Source organism: Struthio camelus, chromosome 24, assembly GCF_040807025.1.
Source record: "Struthio camelus isolate bStrCam1 chromosome 24, bStrCam1.hap1, whole genome shotgun sequence".
Classification (NCBI taxonomy): Eukaryota; Metazoa; Chordata; class Aves; order Struthioniformes; family Struthionidae; genus Struthio; species Struthio camelus.
Genome location: NC_090965.1, coordinates 3,418,460 through 3,446,190, shown reverse-complemented (window position 1 = coordinate 3,446,190; position 27,731 = coordinate 3,418,460). Strand labels below are relative to the sequence as shown.

General features: G+C 54.4%; 2 protein-coding genes across 2 annotated transcripts; both read right to left on the bottom strand.

Annotated features, from left to right (window-relative positions):
• Positions 1-2,654: 2,654 nt before the first annotated feature.
• TNNI1 (troponin I1, slow skeletal type) lies at positions 2,655-6,733 on the bottom strand. Its single transcript, XM_009667326.2, has 6 exons — positions 6,625-6,733; positions 6,134-6,265; positions 5,956-6,045; positions 5,292-5,468; positions 3,544-3,654; positions 2,655-3,168 (listed from the first exon to the last, which is right to left on the bottom strand). The coding sequence occupies exons 2-5, from the start codon at positions 6,257-6,259 to the stop codon at positions 3,547-3,549; spliced, it is 501 nt and encodes a 166-aa protein (XP_009665621.1). The 5' UTR covers positions 6,260-6,265; positions 6,625-6,733; the 3' UTR covers positions 2,655-3,168; positions 3,544-3,546.
• A 13,413-nt stretch (positions 6,734-20,146) lies between these two features.
• Positions 20,147-22,719, bottom strand: PHLDA3 (pleckstrin homology like domain family A member 3). Its single transcript, XM_009667327.2, has 2 exons — positions 21,952-22,719; positions 20,147-21,019 (listed from the first exon to the last, which is right to left on the bottom strand). The coding sequence occupies exons 1-2, from the start codon at positions 22,301-22,303 to the stop codon at positions 20,898-20,900; spliced, it is 474 nt and encodes a 157-aa protein (XP_009665622.1). The 5' UTR covers positions 22,304-22,719; the 3' UTR covers positions 20,147-20,897.
• Between the last annotated feature and the right edge of the window lie 5,012 nt (positions 22,720-27,731).

Below are 27,731 nucleotides of genomic sequence, written 5' to 3'. Positions count from 1 at the left end.
CACAAGGCAGCTGCATAAAGTCAGCTGTACCCTTAGATAAGTGTGTGTGGGCTCTGGGGGCCTTGCTGAGTGTATTCTTGCTGCCTCTCTCAGAGTGGCTGCAGAGACATGCTGACGAGGCCTGTGGATTTTGCTCTGTGGCAGTTTTGGGTGTTTTGGTGCACAGTGGTCTGCAGGATCCAGAATCTGAGGATGAACCAGGCACAGGAACAGGCTGGGTGAGGGGTGTAACAGGGACCTTGCCCACAGCAGCCATCAGCTGTATTGCCTTTCATCTCACTGCCATCCCTCCCTGCTCTGCAAATGCCAGCCACTCCTTTCTTTCAAATTGCCAAATTGACATAATTATACTAAGCTCAGAGCAATTGTTCTCGATCTGTACTTGCCTTGCCATTTTCTGCTTGTTTCTGATCTGAAGAAGGCTTTGTTTCCATGAAACCTCTCTGCATTTTCCAGCTATACCAGTTGGTCAAGTAAAAGATATTACCTCTCCCTCCACACCTTTCTTCCTGCGCCAGAATCGCTGCAGAGTGTGTGAGTTCCCTCTGGGGATAGCGTGTGCAGTGAGATCTCAGGACATTGTTTTGGCATGGATCCCACTGGAACAGCAAGCTTGGAGGGGTGAAATCATAGCCTCAAGCCATGGGGCAGGTCAGTCCATGGTGGCAGCTCTCTCGCCTTGACCCTCCAACTGTGGTTTTTAAGATCCCGACTACAGCTTCTTGCCCCATGGAGCGCTCTGCAGCCTGTGCATTTCCAAAGCAGCCATTTGATGCGGGGTCATAATCGCTGATCGCCTCTGGGAGTAGAATCACTTGGGAGGTCGGCCTGCACCTTGCTTATAAGGGCTGCACCAGCTGAATATGTATCCTGAGATGTCTAGGGTAAGGAGAAGTGGTTGCACGCTGCCTACAGCAAGGGCAGCATGTCCTGACATTGTATAGGCTGTGGCTGCTCTGTAGAATTAAGCTTGGGAAGGAAAAAAACATTTTGAGAAGAAGCCCGTGTGCCCCATGCAATTGCTCTGGTCATACAGGAGGTGATCCTGCCCCCAAACTAGCAGGATGCTTATGGGGGTGGAGGGAGGGGAGTTCAGGTCAAGTGGAAATCGGGAGGCTGAGCCTCTGCATTTACTGAGGGAGGAGAGTGAATGTGGATTTTCCGGCTAACCACCACCTCCAATTCAACCCTACAGGTAGATTTGGGGATGGTTCTTTTATCAGGTCTCGAATTTTCTGTCAAGGAGCTGCTAGGTGTTGCAGTACCCAGAGTGCTACGAACCATGCTAGAAATAAAAGTGTTTTCATCGGTTGCCACTTGCTCTAACTCCAGCAGAGCCCCGAGCTGGCTCTTTGCCCAGGCACAGAAATGAGTGGTTCAGTTCAGTATCACTGAATTGAGCAAAGCAGCAGGGTGTGTGACACCCAAAGCAATACAGCTGTCCTTCTGGTTTGGAGTACAAATCCAAAACCACGTATCTGGCTTGCCTCTCCCTCAGTTGCGCTGCCTGGCCGCCATGCTAACCTGAGTCTGCTGCAGGAAGTCCCACAAGGGCCACCTGAGCGGTGACACATTTCTCTGTCATGGGGAAATGCAGTGCTTTCCCTAGAAGGTTGAGATATATTGGAGATCACGCACCTTTTGATGCTGGTTTTTTTCCTGTCCTGGTGCCCGTTCAGAGACCTGCACTTTGCTCTGAGTTCATAGTGCCCTGCATATTTTACAAGCTGCACTAAACAGGAGCGGGGGGGGCTGCAAAACACCTAGGGTGTGGCCCAGGTTTGAAACCATACATGCTGCTACTGCTCTGAAAACCTTGGGGACACAGATAAGGCACTGCTGCAACACATCAAGAGGCCCCCGTGAGGGCTGAGCCTGTTCCCACTCAGCATCTCTCACGGTACAACCAGGGAGAAGCCCCTATTCAGCCCAAATTCACACCAGTTCTCCCCTCGCCTCCCTCCATCCCTGCTCCTGGGATGTAACAGTGCATTCCCAGCCTGCTTCCACACAACCAGCTGCAATTTTGTAGGTTTGTGATTAGGAACTCATAGGCTGAACGTGGATTCAGCTCATGCTCTTCTGAAATAGCTTGGATAGGCTCAGTCTTGAAACCAGGCTGCCCCTCTTCCCACAGTACTGGTGCCTGAGACAGGGCAGCTGGCAGGAGAGTCAGTGCAGCAGTGCACAGGGAGGGACTGTGTGGGTGAGCAAGCTCTCAAGGCATTTCCAAAAACAGAGAAGAAAGCAGGGTGGGGGGAGCCTGCAGACAGCTGTCTCCACACTAAGGATGCCCAAACCACACTGACTTTGCTTGGGAGGTTGGTGCATTTTCAGAGCCCTGCGAGGGCTGCGGTGTGTGGGAAGGGAGAGGGTGACCAGGCACTGGGCCAGGGGGTCTAAATGAAGCTGATGGGGCACCCGGAACAGGGAGGCTGTAGCCCTGCTGGGACCCATAGGCTGGAAAAGAAGGGCCCGGTGCAAGTCAGATGCCAGGGAGCACTGCTGGTCTGAGCACCAGCATGGGGACATCACGGGATGGAAGGAAAGGACTGGGTTATCTTCCCCACCAGGGCTATGGACCAGCACTGCATGCTCCCAGCCCTGGCCAAAGCTCCCGCATTGCTTCAGTGAAGAGCACACACCACATTCTGCCCAGGAGACCGTCCTTTAATACACGTACAACTGCGTGGGAGTATCTCAGGCTGCACACGACAGAGGATGGGGGAGCGGGAAGACCAGTAGCCATCTCACAGGCCTCTCTGCAGCAGAGGGAGGAGAGGGATGGCTAGAGGCCTCTTAGAGCTGTGTGCCCAGCACAGACACATGAGAGCTGCCCATGAGAAGATGTGTCCCGTATTGTGCCAGCTGGCAGAGTAGTAATGGCAGCCCCTTGGCCATGCTGGTGACACCTGTGGCACCTGAGAGTCATTATGCAGGGGCCACCCTGGAGCAGGGTCGATTGCACGAGTAAGGTAAGGCCTGCACACAGCTGCAGGCCAGGGTTGACGGAAAGGAAGAGGCTCAGATCTCCTTCCCAAGTAGTTGTCCACACGCTTCAGCTCAGTGGTGAATTCAGGGTATGAGCATAAAGAGCAAGGAGGGGCAGCAAGGACAAGGGAGGCAGACAGCAGGATTGGGGAGGCTCTTCTTCCTGGCCTGACGCTCCTGCAGGAAAGAAACAGAGCAGAGTAATGGGGCAAAAGAAGAGTTTGTCTTGAAGCAGCCATGCTGCAGGCCCAAAGCTGATGCCAGCAATGGGTGTGCTGTGCAGGATAACTGTAGTGTGGCTGCACAGGCCCCAGAAAGCCAGGGAGATAAGCTGAGCAAGGGGATAGCTGTGGACAGGGGCTCCATGTTGGAGACATGTGGGCCTGGGGCCCTGTCCCATGTGCTGGGAGAGAGACAGGCCAGGAAGCCAGATGTGAAAAGCCCAAGGAAAGGAGTGGATGCCTTTTCTGCATTCACCCAGCTACAAGCACTGCTCAGGGATGTTACAAGGAGCGCGGGGCATGGCAGGGGAAGGCAGACTAGTTGCCATACCTCTCACTGGCCTGTGGGGGACTTGGCAGCATCGAACATCTTCTTTCGGCCCTCCATACCGGACATGGCTTCCACGTTCTTGCGCCAGTCACCCACTTCCACAGGGCGCTCCTGCAGGGTGAGACGGGGCCGGGGGCTGCAATGGCTCTGTGATGGACCACCTGGCAGCCCTATGCTTTCCCACTCACATGCCCCAGCGTGAAGGCAGCACAGGGAAGGCATGCACGTGGAAATTATTTCAGACTGCATACTGAGGCAAATGCAAGCAAATACACTTTCTGCAGAGAGGTCTCAGCCACATAAACCCCATCTCCACCTTCTCTCAGCTCTTGAAGAGAACTGGGATTGCAACGAGACCTGGGAGGCCACTTCTAGAACAGAAAGGGTAGGCGACAGTGGCTCTGAGAGTATGCCCAGGTGTCTGCTTTGCCATCCCACAAGTGTTCACATATTACAAGCCATGCCCCCAAATTATCTCATGAGATCTAAAATAAACTCAGATCTATTCAATACCTGGCACTGAGGCTTGTAAACACAATTTTTTTCAATTCAATGGATTAAAAAACATGCCCTATTAGCAACAGTGAAAAACAAAATTGAAAAATGACATCCAATCTACTGTCATCCAATCTACTGAGCTGGAACCTGGGGTTAAAACATGGTGCACAGTGAGGACAGGCACTGAGAAAGCAGCAGAACTCTTCTGGAGGGAATCTTGACATCTCATAACCTGCTGCTGTTTGACATCAGAGCAAGAAATTGCAATTCCTGAATGCAGCATAGAACAAAATTCCCCACATTCTCTTTGGGGATGTCAAAGCGGTCTCCTGTGACACTGGCAGGATGGCTTAATCTGAAAAGCAACATCACGCACTGTGTCTGACATTGTCTGTATCACAGGCGCTGTATCTTATTGCTATTTAACACATGATGGAACTAAAACTATGAATCACAACAAGAATGCCAAAATCCAGTATTGGGACTTCTTCCCCTTGACAGTGCTCTTGCAGTTGGAGTGTTCCTGCCTGGGCTTTTTCAAACTGTAATTTCTGGTCTGAAAGAAGAGTAAAACCTTGCAGGCAGATCTGGTGCAGGAGGAGCGGCTGACACTGCCTGCGTCCTCACGGTCCTGAACCCTCGAAGGGGCATGCCACCTGCCTCTACGCCTGCCTGCCCACCGTGAGCAGGCTTGGGCATTGCACTATGTCTCTGGTATGGAGAGAGACTTTCCCCTCTCCCATCTCTGCAAAGTCAGCGTGAACTGTGCTGTTTGTCTCAGGCTAGGTGTGCTTGCTGGGCTTGCATTGTTTTATCTAATCTGTGCCTAGGAGTTTCCTGAGTATTTTCTGGGTGTGATTGTATTGAACAGGAGCTCTCCTTGTTCCCAGGAAGACAGAAGACCAAACTCTCATAGAGTGCAGCTTGACAAGCATGTTAAGGGGTCTGTGCCACTTTACCCCAGCTGAAAGTACCCCCAAGCTCTGGGAGGGAAGATCATCATGGACAAAGCCCTGAATCTCACCTGTTATCATCCACCAGTTACCTGACCTAGTCAAACAGCTCCCTTGTGGTCCTACAACGTCCTGCGATGGGCAATGCCTCACAAGGACTACACCCCTTGCTATTTCTGAGGCGCAGGGCTTACAAGGGTTGAGCGTAACCCATGCAGGCTTCACAGGGACATTGCAGAAAGACAGGTGCAGCCCTAGGAGGTCTCTCCACCTCTGACCTCTGAAAGAGACACCCACCTTCTCCGTATCCTCCTTCTTGACAGACTTCAGGTTGGCTCTCAGATCCATGGAAACCTTGTGCTTGGAGCCCAGCAGAGCCCTCAGCATAGCATCAGCAGAGACCCGGACTCGCCGCAGGGGGGGTCGCTTGAACTTTCCCCGGAGGTCAAGCACTTTCAGTTTCAGGTCTTTAATCTGCAAGTTGAGGAAACAAGATGGAAGGGGAAGTCATTGTATGACTGCATTGCACAAAATGCCCCTATGTGAGGCAGGAATCTCTGTCTGCTCCTAGCCTCAGAGGGGTCCCAGCCCCTCCCACAGTGAGTAGGACCACCTCCAACTAAGGGGTTGTGCACCTGAGCCCAGACCTGTAGTGATGGCCTTGTCCCAGCCCACTTGGATTGTAGCCATGCTACATAAAAGACCTCTCAGCCCCTCAGGGGATGACCAGGAGAGCAAGGAGGTTGCTTGTGGACCCAGGTGACACTGAACTCTCTGAGGCAGGGATGAATCCTGTGCTGAGCGATTGTCTGCTCTTGTAGAGCAAATACCAACCCTGAGTTAAGCCTGGTACACGTCCCACATCCAAGCTCAGTCCAATCTATGAAAGACCCCTGTCAAGGCCCAAGTCACCACTGAGGAGGGAATTAACATAGACACAAATAGCCCCTCCTGCTCCTACCTCCCGGGTGTTATGGTTGCATTTTGCTTCGATGTCATATCGCTCTTCATCCACAATTTCAGCTTTCGCATGCAGCTCCCTGCACAGGTCCTGGGGGGTCAAGCACAGCAGGAGAGCAGTAAGTGATGGTCCTTGCTGCTTCCAAGGAGTTCACTTCATCCTCTGATCAGAGAAATACCTGGAGCTGGCTCAAGGAAAGCCCACTGGTATACAATGGTGTGATCCGCTCAGACAGATATCTTTCCTTCTCTGACTGTTTGTCAATGAGCTCCTGTTCCCATTCCTCCTTCGCTTTTGCCAGCATCAAGCTCTAGGGAACAAGCAAAAAGTAGAGGCTTGACTAGACAGGGTCTTCAGTTAGCTGCTGAGCCTCCCCACGCAAGGTCTGTAGGATGGGAGAGAGTCCCAACTCCTTCCAAACCCCCCCTTGCTGTGGTAATCCTCCAAAAATCACTGCAATGCTGCAACACACATCAAAAAATCCCTACACCCTTTATGTGGTGACACTGAAGGCAGGTGAAACAGGGCGAGAGATATCACTGTGGTGGTGGTGTTCCTGATGGATGCTGACGTGAACACTTTCTTTGCATTGGTTTGCTCTGTTGTTGCATTAAATGATTTCCCTCAGCCACAACAAATCTTAGGGAGTTTCCAGCCCTTAGGACTCACCTTCAACAACAGTTTGCGTGAGGCTGTGATCTTGGGCTTTCTCTAGGGAAAAGGGGACAAAAAGAATCTTTGAAAATAAACTCGCAGCAAATGCAGAGAAATATCTAGATCACTCAGGAAAGGCAAGGCACTTACCTCCCTGCAGGGAGGCATTCATTCAGGAACGAGCAAAAAGGAAGACAAAAACAGAATAGGGCATAAGCGGATAGAAATCAAGAGAGTAAATGTCAAGAAAAGTATTTTATATTATTACAATTGGTTTCCCTATTTCACTATACAATAGTTGCAACCTGTAAGTGAGCCAGGTCTGCTGCCAGGCTGAGATGAAGGTGCTCTCCTGAAAAGCAGCAGAAGTTGAGCGCTGCATTTTAGAAAGTCAAAATGACACTCAAACACTGCACACAAGCTGTCTTTATGCCCTCTTGCAGGGCTTGGACATCTCCATGCCATTGCTTGATGAAAGCTTTGCAGGGTGTTTTTTTCCTGCTGTTCACAGCTGGGAATATGCTATATTACACAACATACTATAAAGAAGAGCCTCACAGCAAAAAGAGTGTCATTGCCCACTTGGGGATGGCTATATCAGGGTCTCTGATCTAGGCAAGCTCCAAGGTTTGAACCAGGACATTCAAATGACTAACAGTTTTTATTTGAAGAAAGACATTTTTTACAAAGGGAACATCACAGGGGTCTGGAGCATGGACCATTCTTCAAGCCGGACCCCCTAAAGAAGGACCAAACTCTGTCGGCACAAGCAGCCCTGTGGCTAAGGGAGGAATTCAGCCAAAGCCAAGGGGAACACATGCTACTTACGGCTCTGGCATGGTGATGTCACGCTGTTTACCTGCAAGGAAGGGAAAGAAGCTGAAATGAAGATACAAATCCCAAAGCAGTCCAAGCCCAAAAACTGGGCTGGGTGCCACAGGGGGCATGGGGAGCACAGGGGTAGCAGGCAGCTAGTGTGGGAGTGAATTGGGCAGAATGGCTGTGTGATGGGGCAACGCAGAGGCTGCAGAGTGGGAGCAAGAAGCATCACTTTCCCCAAGATGGCACTGCACCTCTGCCAAGTTGTCTGGCCATCTCAGCACCCTCCTCAGCTGGGAACTGGCCTAAATGCACTATTTGGATAATGAATCCCCTCTTGCAGCTAGGCAAGATATTGCCTGAGACAGAAGAGAAAGAAGCATTCAGAAAGGCAGGACCTGGAGAAGGGGCTGCCTTTCTTGCCTGCTGTTCCTGCCGCTTCTCTGTCCACAGATGATGGGCCATAGCACGCTCAGCAGTGACTACAGAGCACTTCCGAGGTGTAGTGCTGCCCCGTGCTGTTGGTGGAGGGAAGCAACTCTGCAGTTGGCTTTACCATCTGGTTGTGGAACACAAGGACAAACCATACAGCTCCAAGGAAATCATATTTCGAACAAGCTCCAGCCTGCTTCCAGCCAGCCCTGTGGCACTCAATCAGCAGGAAACCACTCCCCTGCTCCTCAGGGTTTTTCCCAAATTTCTGAGCTGTTCTGCCACCACTGCTGGCTACATCACCCACTCCAGCTGCAGGCAAACGGCTGGAGGCGAGAGAGGCTAGAAAGCTAATGAGAAACACGGCACCTCGAGGCTCCCCACACTGCATCAGCTGGAGGAGCTGGGCTGGTTTAGTCTGTCCGAGAGGAGGCCAAAGGGGATGCAATAACATCCTGTAGCTCCTCATGTGCAATTGCAAACATGTTGAAGGCAAACACTTCTCAAGCGTGGCAGACAATAAACCAAGGGGCAACGGTCACAAATTGCAGCAAATTGGCACAGCATATTCCTTTAGGGTTTGTGTCCCTGGTGAAATCCTGGTGATTTCATATTTTACATTCACTTGGTAATCCTATTCCCTGGCAGCTGCTTTAAAACGTACTGCCTCTGCTAACTTCCTCCTGAGCTGCTTCTAACACTTCCCATTCTTGCCAAGAAGTCAGGGCACCACATAAATCTGAACCATAGAAAAATTCATGGGAAAATGCCAATCAGTTTACTTTTTTCCTCTTTCCAATCAGGAATAAAAAATATTTCCAAAACAAATAGCATTTTTTTTCAGGGTTGAATCTAATCCTTTTCCTCTGAATTGAAAGGGCCAAGCTGACCAAGATTTTTGTTTCGACCTCTTTTGTCCCCATGAATTTGAAAATTATTTTAAACCCCAAAGATTTCTGCTGAAAAAAGGGAAAAATTCTAGTATCAAATGGTTCTCTTCTCAAGCTTGCATGGAGCCTACACTGAACAAGTCCCAGTGACATAAGTTCACCTCCCAGTCTGCTGCTCTATCTTCTTGTCCCTGTCCCTTCCTCAGCTCCCTTGCCATAATTGTATCATAAAGGAGTGTAGGTAGTTTGGAGAAAAATGCTATTTTGGGAAATAGCCCAGGAAAAGCCATCTTTCCTGGAGCCTGCCAGGTCCCTGTGCTCAGCACTGAATAACTCCAAGAAGTGTGTTTTTATCAAAAAGCTTGTCAATCAGATATAACCAGAGCTGCCAATTCCATGCCTTTTTAGAGATTTTTTGGTAATACAGCATTCCGCTCAGACATGCAGGCAAGCCAGCTCCTCTTGGCGGTTGCCAGCATATTGAGGGCATTCGGTCCCAGCTGCCTTCTCCTGATTTATTCCAGGCAAAGCAGAAAAGCATTTGGCTCTCACAGGAGAGCAAGGGTTGGGCAAAGCTTCTCAGCACCTCCCTCTGCCATATGGGGGAAACGCCAAGGGTCCCTAGAAGAGGGACCCATACTGGACCTTGGGACAGCCAATGCCAATGTCAATCAACTTTTAGGGCCAGATTTTTCTAAATTGGTCTCCCAGAGGGCAGCTGGGGCTCAGCTTTGCTGGTAAGACAAGTTGTACAATCTTGCATCCTTGCAGGGTTTTACTCAGGGACTTCGGGGCTCAAGCTAGGTCTGGAGCACCTGAGAGGGACTTCAACTCTCTGATGGGGACAGGAGAATTTGGACATATTTATTCTGAATTATGCTTGCATGCCCCCAGCCGTGAAAAACTTACAAAGCTTCAGAAACTATCAAATCAGAGAAATCTTTAAAAGAACTAATCTCTAATGCAGTCAGTCCTGACAGTCGCCCCAATCCCAGGTGGCTGAGGATATACCACGGACATGCAAACACGATGCCACACACATTGTTCACACCACGATGCCCCGTATCGCATATCCCTCGTCCTGCTCTCAGGGGAAAAGCACAAGCGTGATAGTGAGGAGCCAGATACCAGCCAAGACACAAGGGCAATTGCTCCCTAAGATAGTCCTATTTACCGTTTTTTAGGAGCTGCCTGGAAAATCAACCAAATCCCAGCTCCAATGCCACAGTAGTATTTTAGAAAGTATTTCCCTTCGTTGCAGTCTCATCAATCCTTTCTTTGAGAGTGAAGAAAATGGTGACAGCCAGCAAATTTCAGAGGGGATCCTATGCCAGGCCTAACAGCTAGGTCTCTATCTTACTCTGAGGAAGGGGAAGAAATTCAGGAAAAAAGATCATAAGCCAGGGGCATCTCTCTGCAATGCCTCGACATGCAAATACCGTTGGTCTCTCACTAGTGTCTGTGTCACCTGCTCTGCAAAAGCACCCTCAGGGCTAACCTAACACCCCTTAACAGACCCAGGAGTCACACACGGGAGGGACACTCTGGGCCTGGGGCAGTTTCTTACCTCTGGGCTGGGCGGGAGGGTAGGTGATGCCTGACGTCCGGAGAGCCGCACACTGTCGGGGCTTGGCGAAGGAGGGAGAGTATTAAATCGCAGCCTGTCTGCAAGTGGTCAGTAAAAATAGCCCAGGCACATACCCCCTACTCTGCATACATGCTTGCTGTAAGCACAAGCACCCCTCGACACTTTGCATACACCTGGGGCACTATCTCAAACACGGCACGACAAGTGCATGTTGCAGACGTGTATTACGCACCCACGTGCAACGTTAGCTCTGGGCACATCCAAAAGAGCCTTCTTGTGTTTTGGTGAATTCTTGTGCTGTGTGCGTATGAACTACCCGAACTTTGCTGGCATTTGCTGCTTGACGCACTGCTCACATACATGTTGCATGTGCATGCACACTGGCATCAGGCTGACCATGGTGCCAGCCAGTCAGTAAGGCAATGTCCGTGCAGGATAGGTGGATTCTTCCCAGTGCATCTGCTGTGCTCTTATCCCATGCAAGCATGCATATGTTGATACCGAAAAGACCCTGAGCCTGCAAGGAGGCAGAAGTCATGAGCTAAAGCACTGCAATGATTTTTTTTTTTTTTCCGGAAAATATCCCAAGGGTGACGGGGGGAGGTATCCAAGGTTGCTTGACATCTGACACAGTGATGACACCCATGCATAATGATGCACATGTTGTATCAGAGACAATACATGAATAGACTGATGTCCCCCACAGGACTGCTGGCCAAAAGGCCTCACTGGTGCTGGAAAAGCAGAGTGGGGGGAAGCAGATGGAGCCAAGATACAGGGGGAGTTGAATTCTGGCTGGAGGGTTTGTCAGGACTGAGGATGAGGCAGTCCCCTCTTTGGGGAGCAAGACCGGCCGGACTGGCACAGCCCAGCATCATGGGCTGAGACAAGGCACAGCTCAGGCAATTCCCTGCTATCTTTCAGCAACGCAGGCCCTGATACTTTCCCACAAAATCCCTGAAAAGCAGACAAAATGCTACTGTCTCACCACTTTGCCCTCTGTAAAGCCCCTTGCCCCCATGTCCACCACAGAGGGAGGCTTTGAGCAGGGGAGGACCGCTGGGGCGGGGGGGGACAGGCAGCACCTGTTCCCTGGGATATTTTTAGGGGCAAGTTTAGGCACAAACAATTCCCAGCCCTGCAGGAACAATGCCTGGTATTTTAATTCCTGAGACTATTATGGTCATGGAGGGACCCGCAGTCACAAGCCCCATTGTGGGGAGCAAAGACGGCCCCTGTGTCCTGCAGAGCGCCGGATGCATGGCTGACTTGCCACCTCCTGGTCCAAGCACCCGCTCTCCTTGCTTCTTGGGCCACCCAGTGCCTGCCCTGAGCTCCTTCCCTCTGCCTGGTCATCGATGAGGGCAGCTGGGTCCTTGGGATTGATGACGCAGAAGCCTCCAAGCTGGTGTAATCTCAGCAGCCTGGGGCCAAGTTTCTCCCCATCCTTTTTTCAAAGCCAGTGACGGTGATAGTGGCAAAGGCAATGGCAATGACAGTGGCAGCCCCATCCTTGTTTGACCTGCACTGAGCAAGTGCCTGTGAGCACAGGAGAAACCCCACTGAGCCCGCCCTCCTTAGGGACCCCCTCCAAGGGCCTTTCTCCTTCCCCATTTCCAAGCACCTCTCGCTCAAAACCATGATGTGGGCCAGTGCAGGAAATCTACCTCCCAGCTTGCTTGCACGGCTGACAAGGAGGAGGCTTTATAGCAGCCCCGTTAGACCTTTATAAGGCAAAAGGCCCAGCAGGGCCATGCCTCCAGCATCTGGCTGATATCAGATGCTGCCCCTTTCCTCCCATCTGCCTTGGGATTGTTTTCAGAGCACAAGAGGAGCCAAAATTAGCTGGTGACAAAGGCAAGCTGCATTCCCCACGGCTGTGCCCTCCCTGTCTCTCACCAGAGGGGATCCAGCCAGCTCCCGCTACCCAAAGGACAGATGCTGCTTTGGATGCCATTTGCTCCAGTCTCAGGTTTCCTCCTCTGCTGGGACCCTGTATGAGGAGGAACAAAAGGGTGGGGAAGCCAGCAGGGCGAGGGTTGGGGTGACGACAGCACCCCTTGCTCTGAGGCTTCAGGCATTGATTTCAAAGCCCAAGCACTGTCACGTGAGGTCAGCAGTGGGGAAGGGAAGGCAGGAGCCCAGGCTCTCCTCATCTCTCCTCTCCAGCTGACATCATGATAAAGATGTGTTGGATCTCCATCCCTAATTCACAAACAGGCCACTTCCATCCCCAGCTTGCAGGCTTCTGTATCCCTGCACAGCCCCACACTCTCCCCTGGGAGGGCAGGGGGCTACCTGGAGCAGATGGACTCTGGGATGGGCCCAAGTTTCCCATTTCCTTGAGATTGCAGCTACACCTGGGTAGAACTGCTTCTTAAAAGCAAAATAACATCCCCCTGCTCTTGGCACCCGTTGATTCAAATGGGGGGGGGGGGGTGTTCCTCCAGGGTGCTACGTAGAGGATGGATGCCAACAGCAAATTCCCCAAGACCTGTATAGGGAAGCCTGAGTTAGCCAGGACCTGAGCCCATAGAAACAGCCAATTTGTCTGTAAAAGTCCCAGCCACACACCTAGGTTGTTCTGCAAGTCACCAAAGGTACCTGTGTTTGGTCTTGTATCTGTGAGCAACTTGCCCATGAAACTCACTCCTCCCACCTTAGATGGATGTCAGCAGTTTCTCTCTCCCTCTAAACAGCCCCTGGATACCCTGTGCAAGCATCCTGCTCAGCAGGAGATGTCTGCAGGGCTGAGCCTGTAGGGTTTTCATGTTTCCTCATCTTTTGGCATCAGCCCCACAAGCATGGCAGGGGCTACCACGACTGCTCTTCAGCTTTGGGATAACCAGCTTTGGGGCTGTAACAGTCTCTGACTCCTTAAGGTGCTGGACACACAAATTCAAAGCTATCTGACCCTTATCAGCTGTTTGGCCATCCCAGGTGAAGCCTTTGTTACCTGAAGCAGACTTGAGGCTTTATTGAGGGATCGCTTTCCCACCTCAAGGCCAAGCCATCCCACCCATCTTGTCCTTGCCCTCTTCCAAGTACTGTACTTGTTTCACCAATGTCAGTGGCATTTACAAAGATAACAGGCTTCCCAGGGCATCAGGAACAGACTTAGAAACAACAGCTGAGTTTTTGTTGTCCTTCAGGACAGCACTCTCCAAACATATCTGTCTCCACCCCTCAGCTGCCATGCTCAGAGCCAGCCTGAAAACCTGGGGCAGACCGCAGGAGCCTACCAGCTGCCCCAGGCTCCTCGCAGGTTGTGAAGGAGGAGGCCCCCCAGACTCACCTTGCGGAGGGAGCAGGTTTTCCTCCTGTGGAATTGCTCAGAGGTGCAGGGATATTTAAGCCAGCGAGTCATCTCCTACAGTTAAGGTCACTGCAAGACTGGAGAGGAGAAAGGAGAACTGCAGTTTCATGTTGGAATAAAATCATAAGGGTGCATGTGATTTATCCTGATAAAAAGGTCCATCACTGGGTGTTTGCTCTGCAGATCATCTGGTGGTTCTTGCACCTCATGAGCTGCCAGAAGGGACCCGGCTAATCCCAGTCACTCTGGCTATTCACGACACCAGAGGGTGACAGCCATACAGGATATTCTCCAACCGGGCTGATTTCAAGGCAATGCTTTTTGTAGCCCTGTAAGGGATTCCCTCAGCCTGCTGGGTCTGTGGGTCTTTCCAATTTCAGGTGATATCACCAGATATCAAAACAGAGCAGGCCACGGGTTTGGCCATGGAGATGGAAAGCAGAGCAGCATTTGGACAGTAATCACAGCCAGACCTGGGAATCAGTGAGGGGCTGGGTCAGACCCCAAGTATGCCCCATGGGGCTTGGAGATCTCTCATATCTCAGACCTCTGCACTGCCAAGCTTCACTCTGTTGCACTGGCCCCACCAGGACACCTGGGTGTCCCACCACCCTATGGGGCTGTGGCCCCTCTCCCATTTGGGATTTGACGGTCCATGTTCCACTAGTACCCAATGCCTGGACCATGTCTCTCCGGCAGACATGGCTGCTCCTGCAACCGGGAAGCTTCTCCAGCTGCAGCCTCCTGCCATGGGCCTGCTCTGTCATGTGGCCCAGCATGGTGAAGGCCCCATCTGGTTGGAAAAACATCATCCATGGAGTGCACAAACCTCCGTGGGTTTGCGGGACAGTCCAGGCCTGTGATTAGCCTCTTTAGGTATGGGCAACTTTGCACATGAGACTTGGTCTTCTCATTTTGGATAAATACAGGCAGTGAATCCAGGTGGAAGCAGCCACAGGGCTGGATCCAAAGTCCAGATGATTTTCATAAAATGGGAGAAACATCCTCCACCTTCCAAGCCATGGCTTGTCCCTTGGCAATACCCTTGACAAGAGTCTTGGACATTGCTCCCTGTCCTGGTACCCCCTCCGTGTAGAGAGGTACCTTTTAGAAAAAGCCAGCAATAATCACCAAACACAAGAGGTTGGTTACCCCAGCAGGATTTCAAGCAGCACACCAGTAACCACCTTTCCCCAGGGCGATGCTTCCTTCTCTCTGCTGTGCAGCACATCCCCATATCTCATTAGAGATCAGTACAGGTTCCCAGTCAGCCTATCCTCAGCTCAAGGGGAGAGAAACTGCCTCTCCATTTGCAGAAAGAGATGTCACCCTTCTGGAATTATTGAGGGACAATTTTTTTTTTCTGAGCTTAATTTTGTTAGGAAGGCTTGAAATGTTTGCAGAAGTTAGCAAAACTAAGAAAGGACTTTTCAAAGCTAACTAGTTCTTTAGGAATAGCAAATACACCATGTCTCATTTGATTAGCACATAGAAACAACTTTATTAAATAAGGAGGAATTACCTACTTTGAGATAATGAAAAGATATTAAAATGGAGCTGAGAGCTGAGTCACCCACTGAAGACCATAAGGTTTCCACTGTTTTGCCAAACAATGTAAAATCAGGAGGAAAACCGAAACCTTGCCAATGTCAATCTTTTTGATCCTTACAAATTAAAGAAAGGATATTCGCTGTTCTGTTTTAATGGGCTGACATGGTTCAACTGTGATGTCAGTTTAAATATCCTAAAAACTGTTCCATTTTTCAGTCTAAGACAAATTACTTCCCCCCTAAAAATAGTCTCAATAATTCCAAAATTCAGGAATTCGAGGGGGGGAGGGGCTTATGCACTTTTTTAACATTAGCAGGGTATTTTCCAGGGTCTTCCTTCTACCTCCGAGACACTCAGCACATCTCAACAACCCCTTTTCCTGCAAGGCTGATATAAGCCTGGTGACTCGTGCTTGGGGACCCTGGGTGACAGGCCGGGTGCTGGCGTTTATTCAGCTCTGTTGCTGCCCTCTGCAGCTCCAGCAATGCCTGACTACTATTTTTGTTTCTTTTTGCAGTGCCAGACTGGGATGTGAACCCTGCCCCTTGCCTCCCACGGGTTCCAGCGGGTGGATGAAATGGGATGCTCACTGCAGAGTGTTCATCACTTACTGCCTTCTCCATCTCCTGAGACATCAACTCCAGGATCCGAAATCAGGACATTTAGGAAGGGGAATTCTGTGAACAGCCCTTACTCTGCTCCTGTACCCCATGCAGGATCCCTAGGTCTATGTTATGGGCAAGAGCATTTCTTCCTACATCCAAAGCTAGGAGGACTTTATCCAAAATGGCCAAACTAGTCACAAGGATTGTGTGGACAGTTTGCTCCCCAGAGCGTGGACATGCAGATGTGGCAGTGGAGGCAGGGCACAGGGCACCTCTCCAGCCTGGTGCTGTTTGAAGTAGGTTTGGGATTCCAAAATGAAATTTAGTGATTTAAGAATCGTAATTAAGGATGACAACAGTGAAATAATTTGGGTAGCATCTGAAGGAAAGCCAGGCATTTGATGAAGGAAGCCAGGCATTTGACCTAAACTAAAAAAAAAAGGGGTGGGGGAGAAGATTTTCTGTGTGCTATAATTTTGATCTTTTCCATCTTATCTCAGGAGAAAACACCCACAAACTATACAAACGTTCCTAGGAGGAATGAGGCACTGCCAGCTTCCCCTTGGGGCACACGATGGTGGAGGAGGTACGCCTGGCCTTGCCTGCCAAGAAGCGTTGGCAGCACCACGCTCTCCAAAGGCCCATCACAGTAGCACGGCCCCCACCACCTCTGCTGGCTGCCAGGAGGGTCCAGCCAGCCCAGGAACCTCTGAACCGACCCCGATGCTGCTCAGCATTGACGTCTGAGGAGCACAGTGTGGCCCTCCAACCGTTGCCCATTCCCCCTTGAGCCTGGTGGCTCAGCCAGCTTTTCACCCACCTCCCCAGCCCCTCTCTCTCCGATTTGGTTATTCAGACACTGCAGGAGCCTTGGCAAATGCATCTGTGCTCTCACCTCCTCCATGGGGCCAGTTATTTCATCCTGAAGGCAATCGATTGCCCTCAATCCCAGCAATCCTTCCTGAGAAGCCAGGTCTGGGTGCTGTGGTTTCATCTGGCAGAAAAAACGGACTCAAACTTCCCCCTGCCACTTCTCCACCAAATGATCTCTCTCTCGGGTGCTGTGCAAAAGGTGCCAGCCCTGGGTACCCACAGAGCGCCTGGCACCCATGGGGACTCCCATGCCAGCTGGGTGGGCATTGTAGGCCTGGAGTAGCCCCCAGCCTGCATGGAGGAGCTCTGGCACCTGGGCATCCTCTGAGCTGCATGGGGAGGATCTACAGAGCTGGGCCTCCTCAGGGCTGGGAGCAGCTGAACAGGCTTTTCAGGCTCCTTTCTCTGAAGTCAGGCAGCTCCGGTGCACCCAGCTCCCTTTTGGGGGCAATGCTCATCTACAGTTCTGCCTGGTGTCCCCCACCATCCCGAAGCAGAAGATGGCCAAGAGCCAGCCCCTCCTTGCAGCTGCTGGTGCCTGCATGCTGTGGGGCCAGGCTGCAAGCCACCCAGCTCCTAACATCCTGCCATGCCTCAGTTTCTCCACCTCCAGGGCGACGTCTCTGCTGTGCGCTCGCCTTGTGCCATTGTGGCCATGAAGATAGTGGGATCTCATGTGAAGCCTGCCATGCAGCTGCCCTCACACTCCTGCCACCAGCATCACCCACGGATGGCACCCAGACAGGAGAGAAGGAAGGCAGCTGTGCTCTGTCCCTGTGCCTGTTGCTGGCTGGGGGTAGCAAATCTCCTGGTGAGATCCCAGCACCCGCTGTAGGTGGAGACAGTAGCAGTAACCTGAGTGGGAGCACCTTCCCCGGGTGGCCCCAGAGCCCATAGCACCCAAGATGCCATACATGGAGGACTCTGCAGGAAGGGTTAATGGGCCATGCTCCCTACCAGGGAGGTCGGACATGATCAGGAGTAAAAGTTTATCAGTATTTTCCCCCAACAGGGTGTCCAGGGAGTGCGCCCTGCTCTCTGCTTGCTGCCTTGTCTTTCAAGAATTTTTGCTTCATCCTTGCGCCCCCCCAAAACCTCCAACAGGACTGAGGGAGAGAGAGATGTGGAGATTAGAAAAGCTTCTCATGTGTCCTTGCTCTGCTGTTTGGGCTGGCTGGTAGCACCCTGCAAGCTCTCTTGCATCCCTGTTTCTATGCAAACAGTCAGCTGAAAACCTTTTCTCAGTGCTTGGGCTACCGCAGTGCTCCGAAGACCCTGTTGCACCCACACAAGGACCAGCACTTGCTTTCGCCTGCAAACCAAGGTGCTCTCTGAGCCCCTGCCTCCAGCCCTCCAGACATTTACCCAGCTTCCAGGTGGCTGGCTTCACCTTGCAATGCTCAGTTCGATCTGGGCCAGAAATGGGCACATAGATCCCAGAACCGCAGTTCCTGGGTGATGGGGGCTGTGTCAGCTGCTGGGGCCCATCTGGCTGAGTGTCTTGGTTGTTTGTTTTTCACTCTCTGTATGACCTTTTCCTCTGGAGAGCTGCATGAAAACTCCAACCCTCCCAGGATGACAGTAAAATGATCCCATCTCCCACCCACTCCTACAGCACGCTGGCTTGCTAAGCTCTCATCTCCCAGGCTCCCTGCTACCAGATTTAGTTTGTGAATCCACTCTTGGAAGACATTTGCCCCCACACAGCCAGATCTGGTAGATTTGGGTCTCTGTTCAGAAAAAACTCCAAAATTCAGGTTGGGTAGGGGACATGGGCAGGGGAACTGGCTGCGTGTTGGCTGTGCAAGGTGATGAGCAGCTCAGGACAGGAATGGAAAAGGGCTACAGCTTGGCCTTCCCATGCCTGGACCTGAAACTCTGAAGTAGCTATTTGCCTTGCTCCTTTTGTGTCTTTACCTCCATTAATCTAAATTTCCTCCCAGCTCCCGGCTATTATGGCCTCCACTGCTACTTGGATTCATCAGTGTGGGGGTGTATGTCCACAGGCAGGGCAGACCCATATGCACACCCAGTTTGTTCCCCAGCTACTTCTATTGCTTGGGCACTCAGAAAACAAAAATATCTCTTTGCAGGGAGCAGGAGAGCAGGAGAGTCGAAATGCAGGAGTCAGGCGGACCAAAACAGGAACAAAATTTGGAAGACTTCAGAAAGCCTCTTGCTGGGTTCTGCTCCTTTGCTATGTGGGCTCAGCACTTGGAGAGGCTCTCATCTCAGCTCTCATCCAGCCTGGATGCTGGTAAGAGTTTAAATACATCCCCCACTGATGTGGGAATGACATGAGATATGGCTTCCCTGCCCCAAGGTGACCCCACGGTGAGCACAGAGCTCACTGCCCCGGGGGTTTGGTTTGGACAGACACCCTGGCCTGGCTGACACACTAAAGCGAGGAGGAACCGGAACTCACTAGCTTCCAAGACAGCCAGAATGACCTTGAGCCCCAGCTGGGACCAGACATGAGTGGCATCAAGTTCAAAGCTGCTGGTATCCAGCACCTTCTTGTAAACTACTATGTTTCGCTACCTCTGTCCCCAGCAATGACCAGGGATAATGCACAGCTCTGGCTTCTAGTTTAAGCCCATCTGCAGCCAAGGGAGGGAGGCTGCAACCAAATGGGGGAGGATGAGCCCCCGTCAATTTGGACCTGCCCCAGCTCATCTCCCCACAAAAGCGGAGGGTCTTCTCAGCAAACAAAGCCAACGTGCTCTGGCTAGGGAGGGTCAGGCAGTCCTTTCTGAGCAGAAAAACATCAAACAAAGTGCTCATTCCTAATCTTGGCTGCTCAGAAAGAGCCAACGTGAGCCTGGCTCTGGCACAAGGTGAGTGGGCTGGGGCCATGCCAGGGGACCATGCCACCGTCCCTCCCGAAAGCCACTCCACAGTTGGCCTTGGCATGGGGCTTCAGAGCAGCTCAAGCTGGGACGGGATCCCCATGGGCTCCAGCCCTGCCGTAGGGCCGGGCAAAGGCTCCAGGTGCGCAGGCTCAGGCTGGCTGCCACAGCCCAGAGGGACAGCGTACCATGCTCCCAAATTCCCACACTGCTGGGCAATCTCCGAGACGATCTGCAGTGCCTCCGGTAGCCGGGCTTCAGCTCAGGCTCCGGCTTGTGGAGCCCAGTGGCTCGAGGCACTTGCATCTGTGTTGCCTGTCGGGGCAGAGCCCCAGCAGGAGCTCTGCCTTCCGGTTCCTGCCGTCGCAGCCTGCAAAGCCAGGTAGCTTTGCTCCCAGGTCACCAGTATGGGAGCTGCCGTGGGAACACCTGGGGGCATGGGCTGAGTGTGATGGATGACCAGAGAAGCTCGGGATGGGAGCGAGGGGCTTCAGACCCCTGCTGTGGGATACTGGCAGATTTAGGGGGATACCAAAGACAGAGTTAACAGAGGCTGAAGCTCTGTGCAGGGTATGTACCTTGTGGGGCCCCACAGACAAAAGTGACAACAGGGTAAGCAGCAAAATGACTTGTTTGATACAACATAAGGGAACCATTGGGTACAGGAAGGTGAGATGCCCATTGTCTTCTCCAGCATCACCCATTGGCCTGAGGCACTAACAGTGAGGGTGGCTCCAGGCAGGAGGATGTCTGGCAGTACGGTTGCAAAAGCCCACGTTACCAGGGCATCCGGACAAAATGAGTGGAGCGGTCCCATCCGCAGCAGCTTGGGGCAGCCTCCCAACCCCTTTGCAAGGTGAGGGCTCAGGGGGAAATGTGTCTCTGGCTGCATCAATCCATCCCAGTGCCACCTCACAAAAAAAAACAGAGCGTACTTTCATGATGCTTTCTTCGATCTCAGCCTCATCCATCCCCATCCTGTCCTGCAGGAGAGGCCTGGACCCAGGAAGTCCTCACAGTCCATCAAGGTCCAGGCCATGTTGGCTGAAGGACAGTGGGTCCCTGGGGAAAGATGTCACCTCTGCCATATCCGGACCCCCCAGTGATGGCCCTGGCTGTGTCCTTCTGCCCCTTCAACTCTTACGCTGACAGGCCAAGGGGCATGCAGCTTGACCCCTGCAGCCATGCCAGCTTGGCTCCTCAGGTGCCTCTCCATCCTGCCCCAGGCAGTGTGCAGCTGTGGGCTGACTGGCGGCGTGACAGTTTCTCGCTGAAGGAGGCACAACAGGCCATGGGAAGCCAGCGCTTGCACTGGCCTCCCTAGGGGCTGCCACCCGTGTGCCCAGACCAGACAGAGCACTGGCCTCATTTGCCTGCTGGGATCCCGTTCTCTCGGCTGCCCACTGAGCCAAGGGCCTTCTCCGTCCTGCCCTTCGGATGCTTCATGTCCACGGGCTGGCCCGCTGAGGCTGCGTCATACTGCACCACTGTGGAAAGAAGGCGTTCGTTACCTTGGTGCTGGGACATGGGGCAGGATCAGGCCCAAACGGCACTGTGGAGCAGGGTCAAGAGTCTGCAGTGTCCGTACGACTCTCCTACAATGCCAGGCTGGGCTGGGCTCCAGTCCTTCATGATGAGCCTGCACCCAGGGCCAAGACTGCCTGAAGCTGGGCAGCCTCAGCACCTCCATCCATCCCACATGCAGGGTTGGACAGCACAGTGTCCCTGGGGACCACTCACCACCCAGCAGAGCAGGACGCTGGTTGGGGAGATCCCAGGAGGTCCTGCATCAGGGCCATTGCCCAGAGGGCAGGGTGACACAGAGCTGCCCCTGCTCACAGCTGCTCCTCAGGCCACCCCCTCCATGGCCACCAGCCAGCAGGAGGAATGGAAGCTCAGCAGCGAGCTTGGCCTCCTGTAGAAACCACAGTGGCCCAACCCTGACCATGGGAATGGGTGGAAGGGTCAGGCCACCCTGGCCAGAGGAAAGGGTATGAGAAAGCCCCATTTTGGGGGACGTGAGGAGATTAAATCCCAGCAGGTGAAGCTTGAGCAGCTCCAAGGGGGAAGCAGAGGGCAGAGCAAAGTGCCGGGGGCCACAGCCCTGGCTGGGGACACAGGACTCAGCACTTCCACAAAGACCCTGGCTGGGGGGTGTCCCTGTCCATGGGGCTCCCCATGCTCCCGGGCCCATGGCTCCTGCTTATGTGCTGCAATTCCCGCTGCGCCTTTTCCATGGGGGGAGCCAAACTGCCCCGGGGATGGCAGCAGAGCACTGAGGTGATGGTCAATGAGCTCATCCTGCGGCAGGTCCCTGCACCCCAGGAGGCCCCGAGCCTTGCCCCAGGCACCAGTCGCGTCGCAGCGTGGAGCCACGGGCCCCCAGCCCTCTCCCAGCGAGCTGCAGGGAGCTGCTTACCTGCTCTGCAGCTGTGCCGGGCCCGCACGATCTGGATCGCCTGCTGGTTCTTGAAGCGGACGAGGCCCATGGTGATCGTGGCGTTCCAGCCCGGGTCCTCCTGGGCGCAGCGGAAGTCGATCTCGTGGCTGTCCTCCATCACCACGGTGAAGTAGATGTGCCGCTCCTTCCACTCCACGCACTCCACCGCCTTCATGCGTGAGAAGCTCAGCTCCTTTCGGCGCGAGCCCTTGGGCTCAAAGAGCTGCAGCCCCTTCTCTGTCAGGAGGCAACGCTTCTTCTTCCAGAGCTGCAGCAGCCCCCCGCTGCGTTTCTCCAGCAGCCCCTCTCTCAGCACCTTCTCTGGGGTCATAGCAGCTCCTCAGCCGGCCAGCAGCCCCGTGGGATCCTCAGCTCCTTGCACTGGCCCAGACAGGCATCACCCGCTGGGGATTTCCAGCCCCTCCACGTCTGAGCCGAGCTCCCGGGGGGACAGGACCTGCGGCAGTGGCAGCCGCAGCCACTGGGGCTCGCCACCCTCCCCGGGGAATTAACCCCTGTCTGCTCGCCGGCGGCTTTCAAAGGGTGGAAGCAATTAGGTGCCACATGCTGGCTGCGATTCCTATCGCCGGGGCTCTGCTGCCTGCCCCGTGCAGCGTGTGGGATCCCCGGCTCCGCGCTCCCCAGGATCTGTCGCTACATGCCCAGCCGCTCTCCCGCTCGCATTCCTTCCCCGCCTCGCCTGGCCCCTCCTGCCTTGCAGACACCCTTCACGCCCAGGCGAAGCCCAGCCAGGTCTGGCGCAGCCCCGGCTCAGCCCCGGCCCGGCTGGCGGGCGGGAGGCCCGTCCGGGCTGCCTGCGAGCGGTGTTGGCACCCCGGGCTGCCGTGTGAATGACCCAGGGCGGCCAGCAGCAGCGTGTGGGGCTGGCAGGGCACGGTGTGGGCAAGGCTGAGGTGGGCACGGCTGGTAAAGATGACAGGGGCACCACGCAGATCCGCGCGCACGGCAGCCGAGCCTGGGTGGGCATGGGCAGGGCTTTGCAAAGCTGCAGTGCTGGCCTGGACATGGGGTGCAGTACCAGCTGAGGTGGGGGGCTGGGGCGCAACGCCAGCTGGGCACAGGGCTGGGGAGTGTAGTGCCATCGGGGGCAGGGGGCTGTGGGGTGCAGTGCCAGTGGTGGCAGGGGCCTGGGGGGTGCAGTGCCAGGCAGGCACAGGGCTATGGGTACCGAGCCAGCAGGGGCAGGGGGCTGTGGGGTGCAGTGCCAGCGGGGGCAGGGGGCTGTGGGGTGCAGTGCCAGGCAGGCACGGGGCTGTGGGGTGCAGTGCCAGCAGGGGCAGGGGGCAACGGGGCACAGTGCCAGCCATGGCAGGGGGCTACGGGGTGCAGTGCCAGCAGGAGCAGGGGGCTGTGGGGTGCAGTGCCAGCGGGGGCAGGGGGCTGTGGGGTGCAGTGCCAGTGGAGGCGGGGGTTGTGGGGTGCAGTGCCAGCGGGGGCAGAGAGCTGTGGGGTGCAGTGCCAGGCAGGCACAGGGCTATGGGTACCGAGCCAGCAGGGGCAGGGGGCTGTGGGGTGCAGTGCCAGCCATGGCAGAGGGCTGTGGGGTGCAGTGCCAGCAGGGGCAGGGGGCTGTGGGGTGCAGTGCCAGCAGGGGCAGGGGGCTGTGGGGTGCAGTGCCAGCGGGGGGAGGGGGCTGTGGGGGGCCTCAGTTCCTCTGATCAAGGAGGGGGGAACGCGTGGGGACCGGAGACCAGAGATGTCAGGCTGCCCTGTGAGGGACAGTCCTCGAGAGCCTGCCTCCCGCCCAGCCCTCGGCACAGGGGTGCTCAGCACAGGGTTCCCAGCACCGGGACAGGCCCGTCCCCACCGGCAGAAGGATTCGATGTGGCCAGGCCAGCTGCGACCGCAGATCCCCAGTGAAGGTGAGCATCCTCCAGCCCGGCAGGACGTGCGAGGGAGGGGACGAACGCCCTGGCTGGATCCGCGGTAGTGCGGCACAGCAAGGTCCGGCCCGAGTCCGCCCTGCCCCGTGGCAAAACACCGTCTCGTTTCCAGCCTGTCTCGTTCCTGGCCACCGCAGGTTCGTCTGTTCTTGTGCCAGGTCCGTCTCTGCCTGGCAAAGGAGCTTGCGCTGCTGCGCCAGGCTGCCGGCAGGGATGCTCGGGGCTCTGGTGCTGGCCGTGGGCTGCCGAGGTGGCTCCCCAGGCAGCTGGCTCGATGTGCCCCTGGAGATGCTGAGGGTGCAGGTACCTTCACAAATGCAGGGTGTGGAAGGGGAAAAAAATCCACCCAGGAGACACCTGCGATGCTCCCAGGGGTTGCTGTCTGGGGTGACAGCCCACGGGCTCCCTGGCACGCGGCCGCGCTCGTCTGCTGCCCTGACACTCACCTCCTGAGCAGCCCTGCCTATCCCCCCGCGGGCCCTGGCCATCCCAGCCTGAATGCCCCCCTGCACCCTGGCTCAAGCCCTGCTCCTCCCAGCCCCTCTGCGGCCCCTGTTGTCCCCCCAGATGGTGCCGGGTCCTGGCCACAGTGCCCTGGGGCAAAGCCTGCAGCGAGTTATGGCCAGGAGGCAAGTCTGCAGCACTGATGAGATGCACCTAATTATCCCTAATTACAAGGGCAGGGCAGCAACTGCCAAAGCCAAGAACTAGTTCATGCTCCCTGGGGCCAACCTCACCACGCTGGCAGAAATCCTGTGTGTCCCAGGAGCCCTGGTTTCGCTATGTAACGCAGCCCGGGCTGCCTCACAGCCCTGAGCGCCCCACAGCCTACTTCAGCACCTGGGCTAGGCGCAGCCAAGAGGGTGAGCATATCCAGAGAGGTCACCTGAAGCACAGTGACACATTTGGGGGGAAGGGTATGAACGTGGGGGCTCCTCCCAGGAACATCTGGAGCTGTTTTCCAAGGCAGGGTCCTGGTAAAGCTCAGCTCCAAGGATGCTGAGCCCAGGGTACTCGCTTGTGAGTCCTGCTGGGATGGTTGCTCCCAGCTCTGATCCGGCCAGCTGGGATGTCCATGGGCATTTCTAGGCATGAGTCCTTGTGCAGGACAGGCAGAGCTGCCCCAGCAGAGCAGATACTAGCCACCCCAGCCTCCTTCTTCACCATCCTGGGGAGAGCTGAAAGCTACCACCAAACCTCCCCAAGGTCTCAGCTCCATTGCTCACTGTCTCTCCCCACCTTCCAGCTGCCAAGGGAAGCTAATTTTTCCTTAGCCGTGGAAATAAGAGTTCTGATAGTTTTTGTCTGCTCCTCCTTCTCTGGCTGGCCATTTCCAAACTCTCAGAGAAGCGCAGGAGCCTCGCTCTGCCAGGCTGCCTGGGAAGCTGACGCTTGCCCTCAAGCAAACGGAACAGGACGCACTGCATTTTGGCAGCTGGCAAGCAGAAGGCATTGCTCCGTGGGCCGCCTCCAGTACCCGTGCATGTCTCATCCACACAGAGCCCTTAGGGGCAGGAAATGGGGGCTGCCGGGGGGGCCAGGGCTCAGGCAAGGGAGGTCCCACCCTGAGACAGCTCAGCAGCCACTGGGGTGACATTCCCACAAAGCGCTTGACTGCTGTGGCTGAGACAAGGTGGCATGGCATCCCCAGCATGATGGCACAGGGCAGGGACTCGCTATGCAGCCAGCTGAGGGGCTCAGAGGGCTCCAGTCTACCCTCCTGCTCAGAGCAGCACTAGCCCCAACACCAGCTCTTCCAGGCTGCAGAGAGCTTGGCCACGAGCCCACCCACTGGCTCATCTCTTGAGACACAGGTTTGGATCCCACAGCCCCTGTCTCAAGGGCTAGCAGCCCCCTCCATGCAGGCAGCAGGGAGGAACGGGTTCTGCTGGGTGCAACACACCTCTGCTGCCTCTCACGGGAGTTGGGTGACACTCTGGTGCAGATGTCCAGATGCCTGTGTCTGTCTAGCACAGGCACCGTGCCCATGCATGGGGAGCTGTAACCAGCAGAGGGTAGCAGACAGTTGCAGCTGTCCTGCTGCAGTTTGGGCAGAGGATGCCCTGAAAGCACCCCTAATCCCAGCCACACTTCTCCCAGGCATTGCGCCTTGGCCTCTGCCACCCCATCTCATGCCTTGTCCAGGTGCGTAGCCCCAACACCCAGTGTTGGTCCCTACCACCCTCCAGGCTCGTGGAGCCCTCGAGCCAACCCAGAGCCCTTCTCAAGAGGAAGATGCAACTTCAGCAGGCATGCAGCACCAGATTGCAAACCCTCAGAGCAAGGTCACTGTCCCAGGACACTGCCCACACTGTCAACTGGGACCTTTAGGGCTGAAAGCTCAGCAACGACCCACCATGCAGCTCTCCTCGTGAGCTGCAGGGTCTCCGTTGGCTTTTACTACCACGTTGCACCCAAATCCAGCAGAGTCACTGGTACCCAGCTTGACATAAGAACCTCCTACCTTGGCCAAGAGATCTGCTGCTGGGGAAATACAGACCTCATGCAGCTACCTGAGCTCCCCTCCTGCTTGCTGCTGAGAGCAAGCATCTGGGTTTGCTGCCCAGCAGCTATCACATGGCCAAATTGGCCCACTTGTAGAGCTGTCAGATAGGGGATGGAACGAAACCATGTATCAGGGCAGACTAGGAGAGAATGATGGAGCAGCTCTGCAAAAAAGGTCCTGGTAGACAAGCTGCCCAGGAGCCAGCAGTGTACCCTGACAGCAATGAAGATGAACCACTTTCTCGACTGCATTACCAAGACTAGAGCCAGCAGGTTAGGGGAAGCGATTAGTCCTCTCTATTCAGCATTCATAAGGCCACATCTGGACTCTGTGTCCAGTTTTGGCCCCTTCAGTACAAGAAGACACCAGCAAAGAAGAGAGGCCAATGAATAGTGACCACGATGATGAAGGGGCTAGAGCACATTAGATAGAGAAGAGGCTGAAGAAGCTGGTTTGTTCAGCTTGGAGAAGAAAAGGCTGATGGGGACTGAATTTCAGTTTTCTACTACCTAGAGAAGGCAGAGCCAGACTCCTCTCAGAGGTGAACAGCAAAAGGATATGAGACCACAGACACAGGTGCCACAAGGGAAATTCTGATGGACATAAAGAAAAAGAAAACTTCCCCATGAGCATGGTGCAGCCCTGGGACAAGGACTACAGCTGTGGGGGACCTTCATCTTTGAAGAGTTTCCAAACTCCACCGAATGCCAGAGGCTCTGATCAATCTGACCTTTGGAGTTAGCACTGCTTTGAACAGGAGATTTGATCTGAGACCTCCAAAGGGCCCTTCCACCCTACATCTATTCTATAATCCTGAGAAACTCAGATCCAGAGTTTTGTCCTGGCTTTGACCAGATCTCCAGGGGTGAGACCCCTCTATGGGATCCATCACATTCACAATCTGTCAGTACCTGTCTTCTCTCTGACACAGTCTCTACAATTAGGGGGGAAGAGACTAAAGAAAGGCTCATTCTAGGAGTTTTATTGAATAAATAGCTTTGCTTGGGCACAACCCTTGCACGTGGCACATCTAATTGAAATGCTGCAACATAGCATCCACTCCATGCTCACAGAGAAAGCATGCAGATTCCTAATCCCCCCTACCTCCTCCAGGGAGCAGGGCTTCTGCCAAGCGAGTTAGCTGAGTTTCAGTCTCCATAAAGAGGGGGATACACGAGCCCACTGCACTACAGAGTTCTTGATCTGCTACCACACTTCTGCCACCAGGCTTCCTGCTACACAAACCTAAGCAGCTATCACAAACGCAGAGCCTCACCCAAACCCCCAACCACACACACTAGAGCAACTCGGCCAGCTAGAATGTGAGTCCCAGACTGAGCGACGGGGAA

Bases quoted from the DNA above. Each gene is read 5' to 3' on its own strand.
- PHLDA3 (XM_009667327.2), bottom strand. From the start codon at position 22,303: ATGACCCCAGAGAAGGTGCTGAGAGAGGGGCTGCTGGAGAAACGCAGC. The intron at 21,020-21,951 runs GTAAGCAGCTCC...TTCTTTCCACAG, and splicing joins CCGGCACAGCTGCAGAGCAG to TGGTGCAGTATGACGCAGCC.
- TNNI1 (XM_009667326.2), bottom strand. From the start codon at position 6,259: ATGCTGGCAAAAGCGAAGGAGGAATGGGAACAGGAGCTCATTGACAAA. The intron at 5,469-5,955 runs GTAGGAGCAGGA...CTCAACTTGCAG, and splicing joins GCAACCATAACACCCGGGAG to ATTAAAGACCTGAAACTGAA. The intron at 3,655-5,291 runs GTGGGTGTCTCT...CTCACCCTGCAG, and splicing joins AGAAGGAGGATACGGAGAAG to GAGCGCCCTGTGGAAGTGGG.